Source organism: Danio aesculapii, chromosome 14 (assembly GCF_903798145.1).
Source record: "Danio aesculapii chromosome 14, fDanAes4.1, whole genome shotgun sequence".
Taxonomy (NCBI): domain Eukaryota; kingdom Metazoa; phylum Chordata; class Actinopteri; order Cypriniformes; family Danionidae; genus Danio; species Danio aesculapii.
The window spans coordinates 23,941,193-23,948,972 of record NC_079448.1 but is presented as its reverse complement, the minus strand read 5'-3'; the positions used below and the strand labels follow the sequence as shown (position 1 = coordinate 23,948,972).

General features: G+C 36.1%; 1 protein-coding gene across 1 annotated transcript in view; it reads right to left on the bottom strand.

Annotated features, from left to right (window-relative positions):
- slc43a1a (solute carrier family 43 member 1a) overlaps nt 1-6,740 on the bottom strand; it is an 18,145-nt gene extending 11,405 nt beyond the window's left edge. The window contains exons 1-3 of the mRNA XM_056472405.1: nt 6,647-6,740; nt 1,820-1,977; nt 1,467-1,647 (exon numbers count right to left, since the gene is read on the bottom strand). Of these exons, the coding sequence (XP_056328380.1) occupies nt 1,467-1,647; nt 1,820-1,977; nt 6,647-6,651 (344 nt within the window). The 5' untranslated portion in view covers nt 6,652-6,740. The remainder of the gene's footprint in view (nt 1-1,466; nt 1,648-1,819; nt 1,978-6,646) is intronic.
- Nucleotides 6,741-7,780: the final 1,040 nt, after the last annotated feature.

Here is a 7,780-nt window from a genome sequence, read left to right as displayed (position 1 = left end):
TTCAATGAAAATGAAAGGAGGCAGTAATGTTATAGGCTCTATTTTGTTATAAATATGCATACAGTAAAGATAACAGTCATATAAATACAGTTGAAGTCAGAATTATTAGCCCCCTTTGAATTTTTTTTTCTTTTTTACATTTTTCCCAAATGATGTTTAACAGAGCAAGGAACTTTTCACAGTATGTCTGATAATATTTTTTCTTCAGTTTTTTAAAAGTTAAGTTATTAAAGTTAAAATTATTAGCCCCTTTAAGCTATATATTTTTGATAGTCTACAGAACAAACCATCGTTATACAATAACATGTCTAATAATTACCCTAACCTGCCTAGTTAACCTAATTAACCTAGTTAAGCCTTTAAATGTCACATTAAGCTATATAGAAGTGTCTTTAAAAAATCTAGTAAAATATTATTTACTGTCATCATGGCAAAGATAAAATAAATCAGTTATTACAAATGAGTTATTAAAACTATTATGTGTAGGAATGTGTTGAAAAAAAAAATCTCTCCGTTAAACAGAAATTAGGGGAAAAAATAAACAGGGGGGCTAATAATTCTGCATGTAGCTACACGATGCCTCAACCTTTTTGGTATCTGTTAAGTTGTTAACATCAAGACTGAAATTTGTGCACTTATTATTGAGAAAAAGCCCCAATCAGAATGTCTGCAGCCCCACCTCTGTTTTCAGATGTCTCGATTTTACCCCATCCACAGTAACACAGAGCAGCAGCGTTTTAAAACCAAAACGGCCTCTTCATCGTTTTCAAAAAGCTCCGTTTTCGGCGCTGGAAAACCCCAGGGTAGTGTGGACGGATGGCATAAACAGCAAAACTTAAAACTAAAACGTATTAAACGGAGCCTGAGAGCAGATCACCCCTCTGCGTACTGAGAGCAAATGATTTAGCACGGCAAGTGTGAGGAATTTTCCTTGTACAGTCAACCAGATCTGTTTCTCTTTTGTTTTAAATTTAACAATTTAATTTGACAGTTATTCTTTTCTTGTTTACAATCACAGATATTTTAGTGACAGCTTCAGAACTTGTCTGAGATTATTACGTCTGAGATTACTGCAAATTTACTACACATACTGATATACTGTACACAGCAATAAATTTAGTTAAATTGAAATGCATATATAAAGCGTATAGTGCAAATATAAATTCCCCTTTATAACCATAGTTTGTTAAACAAACAGAAATTGTTAGACGGGATGACATCACTAATATGCAAATTTACATATGACGTAATCTAGCAACATTTAACAACTTTTCCAGCAGAGCTTAGCGCCTTTTTATTGAAAATAGTTGGAAACACTGCTTAATGAACTAAATGCGAGTAATACTATAATAAACATTCCTTGAGCAGTGCTCTAGCACGAACATGAGTCATGCTGTGCTACATAACACAAGTGCATTCATGAAAAATTGTGGTGACACTGCATTGATTTGAAAGTGGGTGTTCACCTTCCAGCAAGGCGAAGCGGCCTGGGGCCGAACCGATCCATGAGAATACCCAACGGCAATGTGGCGGCACTGAGCAAAAAAGAGCCAATGGTGAAGCCCAAATTCAACATTTCCTCCTGTTCCACACAGCTCAGCCATTTATCTTCTTCACCAGTAGCATTCACACTCTCAGTCTTATTTTCTACAGAAAGAAAAAGAGAAGGTCAATGAAAGCCAGAGACTTTATTAAGTTTTAAAGTCTCCAAGCAGTTCAAGTTTCCCCAGGAACTGTGGCTCAGTTTCCCTTTTGTGACTTGACTTAGGGTGATTGCGTAATTTTTTTTCCCATCTGCTTGGCTTCTATGATGATTTACCTGTGCATAGGTGTGAGTAAAAGCCCTCTCTTTTGAGCATGATGAGCAAAGAGCCCCATCCCAGCAGCACAGCCGAACACAGCAGATTCTCCAACACAGATGTGACGGCCATCCACCAGCGCCTCCTGAACGCCTGTTCTAGAGAGGGAGCCATTCCCCTGTGGAACACAGAGCAGAAGAGCTTATTACAACAAATCAGGGGCCGTAATTTGACATAAAAATATAACTAAAATTATTTTAAAAATTATTTAAAATCAGGTGCCTGTTAACATACAGCAGCATAAGATATACGGCTTCAAAAATCAATACTTTAGTAATGACAGCAGTTTCTCTGGCAGCACAACAATAACTATTCTGTACACTTTGACTTATTTTTTCACATGGCCTATTGAATATTTTAATTTAAAGCTTTGTGAAATGGTGTATATTGACAGTTTTTAGGTTTAAGACATAAATGTATTGAATAATCAGATCTTTTTAGCATGGACAAACTCAAAGCCAGTGGTCTAAAGTAACAAATTACAAATACTCAAATTACTGCGAGTAGTTTATCTCAGGAATTGTAATTTACTAAAGTAGTTTTGAAAATACGTACTTTTACTTTCCTTTGTGTACATTTTTGGTGCTGCATTGGTACATTTACTCCACTACTTTCCCTCAATTTGTCAATACTTAAAAAAAAAAAAACTTAGATTTTAGCCAATCCCCATAGACAGAAAAAAATATGTGATTCCTGTTTAGACAAATCACACAAAATTAAATCATACTAAAACAACCTCAAGACATGGGCTTCACCATTTAGAAGCATTAAAAGTGTCCAAGAAGATGTCCACAATCTTAAATGGCACAATGACCCAGAGACTATTTAAAATGCATGTCACTGATGAGAAGATGGCGGATGTTTACTATTTGATGAGTGAAATTGCCTTAAAAAAAAACTAAATGCACTACAGAATGTTACGTTTTCAAACACATGGACAAATTGAATGCATCAGACTTTCACATCGTAATGCTCACTACTCTTAAGTACTTTTAAAAGGTCTACTTTTTACTCATACTTTGAGTAATGTTTACAAAAGATACTTTCTCTACTTGCACTACATTTAGTAATGGTACTTTTATTAGAGTGAGTTTTTTCTATACTCTTTCCACCACTGCTCAAAGCAAATAGCATAATGCACAAACACTGCTGTATATTCTTATTTGTGATGAATGAATCAAAGTTATTTGTTCATAAACACTGCAATACTTAACATATTTTTAATACTAATTTCAGTGCATTTGTAAATAAAACTAATCTTTGTGATTGCAAAGCTATACACCAGTCTTCAGTCTAACAAGATCCCTCAAAAATCATTTTTAATATGCTAATTTGGGCTTTCAAATAAAACATTTCTTATTATCATCAAGATCAGTATTAAAAACCCGATGCGATTCTCCTGCTCTTTGTAGAAATCTTTTCTAAAACGTGTCCATTGTGATAAATAAAATAATGAATGTCAAGAGGTTTTCTTGCAGACCGCAGACTTTTAAATGGTACTTAATGAATGATTTCCATTAAATTAGGGCATATCCCAGTTTCCTTAGCTTCAGGCACCGTAAAATTGGCTTAATCATAATGCTATTAAACATTATTAGCAGAAAATTGTGTGAGGTTTCAGATTTTTTGGGGCATTTCCAATTGTACACTGTTGGGATTGTTAGTACAAGTTAGTGAACCTGAGAGGCTTGAAATAGTTAATAGTAGAAACACCCATAAATTTTCATTCTTGAAATCTCTGGGATTAAATGAGACGCAAAAGGAAGAGCCACGCCAAATATTTGCTACAACCACTACTACACAAAGCCTTCTTTAAATATGGGTGTGTCCCATTCATTTGCATTTGCAGCGATGTGCAAAACTACTTGCTGTAACCACCAGTGAAACAAGTCACACGTGATACTGCATAACAAATTATACCCATTAGTTTAGTTATTAAATCAGGGCATGATGTTCAAAAGAAACAGATGATACTAGTAAGTCCAAGTTTTGTTTATAAACGGGGTCGGCTTATCTCATGACATGACTGAAAGAGACCGGTCACTATAACTTAGATGACCAAAACCCCCACTAACATCCACACGCACACACATACAATAAATACAGAGATAGAGATTAGAGTGGGGGTAGGAGAATACAGGCAGCCGGACAGAAAGTAGAGGAAAGAAACTGTTAGTATCTCAGCAGGACACGGATTCAGTGTGTTTAACACGATTAGACACAGTCCACTAGATGTCTTTGTCCTCAAAAGCCGAGCTTACAGGAGGATTTTTTTTTTGTAACTCATACGGTCTGTTAAGGCACGTGCTCAAAATAATCTCCATTTCCAAGCAGGGTTTAATTTTTGGTCAGTGATGTCATGCTTTTTGATGCTAAATGTCCAAGATAAGTTGATCATGATGAGCTACACTGGTGTCTTTGTTTACAGTATGAGTTAGACCAGGGGTGGGCAAACTCGGTCCTGGAGGGCCGGTGTCCTGCACAGTTTAGCTCCAACACTAATCAAACACACCTGAACAAGCTAATCAGTGTCTTCAAGATCACTTGAAATCCTAAGCAGGTGTGTTTGATTAGAGTTGGAGCTAAACTGTGCAGGACACCGGCCCTCCAGGACCGAGTTTGCCCACCCCTGAGTTAGACAGTTTGCTGTGTTCATATTATAATATTCAGTAAAAACATTTGGCATCTACTGTAAACCTCCTGGAACACAGGTGTGCAAAACATGCTGCTCAGTTAAAAAGTAACTATTAACAGCTCATTTAACTGGAAGGATTCATATTCAGGCACTTGTGTATGCAAGAGACCACTAAGGTCCCCTGAAGTACGTCTGTTCATTAATCTCTATGGGCACTAAAATGGATAATGGCCCCTATAAAATGCTCGTTGCATAAATTAGTGAATTTTACCCTTGATCCTGTGTGTACATATGAAAGAGCACTCAGCATACATGCAGTTTCCTCCTTTGGCCCTACATTATGGTGTGAATGCAGAGTGCTATAATGTTAGAAACAAATCCATCTCTAGATATTTAAAAAAATTAATTAGGTGTCCATTTTAATATGTGATACTTTAATATGTCTTATTTTGTATCTGAAACATTTGTGCTGCCATTTTGGCCTGACCCCTGGTAGAAGAGATGAATGTCAATGGGAAATTCCTGGTAAAATAAAGGATTAATAAAAAGAGAAGTGTATATAGAAGAGGATGCACAGTAATTAAGATTTATAAAAGTGAGAAAAGTCTTACAAATATTTGAAATATAGGAAATTATGTGTGCTTTGAACTTTCCATTTGTTACCTTGACCTTGAATGAACTCTTTGAGTTTCCTTCTCTTAATAAGTAACAGAGTCTTTTAAATAATCTAAGCTCCCAGGGCGAAAAAACATAGGATTTTTATACATTTTCTCAAAGGATGGAATACACTTCATGACTCTTGAAGTCGGAACAAAAATGTAAAACATTATTTATCATGCTCTTGTAAATGGTTAGATAAAATGCTTTTGGTTGTGTTTGGTTGGGACCAAAAATGAAAGTTACACATTTATTCCTGGCTTACAAAGCCATTTTTTTCATCTCAAACTTCAGATATTGAAATGTATGACAAAGTGAGGACACACTACCAGAGTTTCAAGTCTTTCAGATTAAAACTGACTGATACTCATTACGCAAAGATTTATTATCGATTAAAACAATGTGTCACAAATTGTTTGACTTCCTCCAACTGAATAGAATCGAGAGTTTGAAACTTTACAAAAACGAGTCTGTTTCTATCATCTATTATGGGCATAGCCCAAGGTCTAGCCAACAACTTCTGGTTTTCATTGAGGTAAAGTTGGGGAAGTTTATATTCGCACATTCATTTAGTGAGAACTTGTGACAGACCCCTGTTATTTTTCACCATGTTACTTTGAATGTTCGTTCTGAAATCACACGTAAGTATGACTTAAAACAACATTATCCATATTTATTTGACTATGAACAATGGTGTGCTTTAATAGTCATTTGCTGATAATTTGATTCATCTATTTAGAACTGACAAATACTTTTCTGAAATTATATTGTTAAGGAGAAAGTCAGAATGTGCGATTATAAAAGCTAATTTACCTCAATCAGGGTTTCGACTATTACAAACTTTGTGTTGTGTGTATATGCACCAATTCCATGAACAATGGACAGAGGCTGTTCGAGTCCCGCGCGCTCTGGTATCAATCGACTCGATTCACCACTGAATATCCAAAACCGAGTCATTCAGCCGGGAAAATGGTTTCCTGGTTTAAAGATTTCCCTTCCGGAGCCTAAAATTCTAATAATTTTTCCCTCTCGGTTTTCCCTCAGGACAAAAGCATTGTCTTTCTCGGCGTAGCCCATCTGCCTATCTATCTAAGCACGGGTTCAGAATGTCGACTTTCCCGACGGGATTAAGCAAACTTTCTCCGGCCGGTGAGATGCTCAAGACCACACCATATGCGTCCCTAAACTAATGTTACAATAAAACGCACCTTACACAACACACCGGGTACAAAATAGAAATTTCACTTATATAAAAGAAAATAGAGCTCATGTAACATACGGGGGACATTTTAATGTTAGTGAAAATGGCTTGTTTGAGAAATAAAATCCCCCAAAAACTGCAATCAGCCTCAACATCGCCACGTGTCTGTATTTGTAGTTACCAAAGTCTCTATTTACACTCGTCTTCAGATGAACCAGTCAACCTTCAAAAACACGGGTTCGTTTTGAATGAATAAAACTTTTCTTTAATTGACTTTAAAACAAAACTACTTACTTCATTTTTTATTTATTCCCAAGTGCCAACCGTGACGTTAAGTTGTTTCCTGGTCTTCTCAGGTTTCGGCGCTAAAACAAAGAAATGGCACTTATTCTTCTGATGCTGTTGATAATGGAGTTTATCTGCCCGAAGCTTCTGTTTCTTGTGTTTTCAGAGCGGGTGGTAGGTCTCTTCGGCGGTCTTCATGCTAACCTCTCATATTTAACAAAGCTGGTAAGCAGAGCTACACCCTCACTGTTCCCCCTGCACTTAAGTTACACACTGTTCTCAGTCACTTTGCATGTGTGACGTAGGCTACACACATTCATTCAGTCGCTGTTCCTAAATTAGCCGTTTACACAACGTAATATTACCATACTAATAGCCTACAAAATTTACCAGCGGCCTCAGTTATGAGTTACTGTTTACAAACTGAAATTACTCTACATTATCTCACTTAAATCTTCTAAGTTTTGCTTGTATAGGTTTGATGGCATTTAACATAATCTTCCATTCCTTCTATTTAGATCAGTGGTTTTGGGGAGGTTATAGTCTAGAAGTTAGATTTAATAGCCAACAGACTACAATCAAAAAATTATTACTTGCTTGTTCAAACTACCTGTTTAAAATGAGCTGAAACCACACAATTCTTGTAATTTCTTTGTCCAGTTTATTTGTTTTATGTTCAGTCCACTTAAATTTGTAAACTATTAAGTTAACTTGGGCATTTTGTGTTGGGACAACATCTTGGTCCAACTACTTGGGGGTGCGTGTCCCAAATAACGACGTAACTCGCGGCTGAACTATCATAGTACAATGCATTGTTTGGGAAAAGAACAATGTACGTAGTTTCTCTGTCACAGATCCATAGTTTGAACCACGTTAGTTATAACGTAAAAAGCCCATAATGAAATGTAAGTAAATGGTACATACAGTATAGCGCTTATGTTTTCTTTACAAATATCATTGAGAACATTACATATAATCTATTCTAAAACATAAAACCACTTACAAAAGCTAACAAATATTTTAATCTCATATATAAATCATATTCATTCATTCATTTTCTTTTCGGCTTTGTCCCTTTATTAATCCGGGGTTGCCTTAGCGGAATGAACCGCCAACTTATCCAGCACATGTTTTACACAGCGG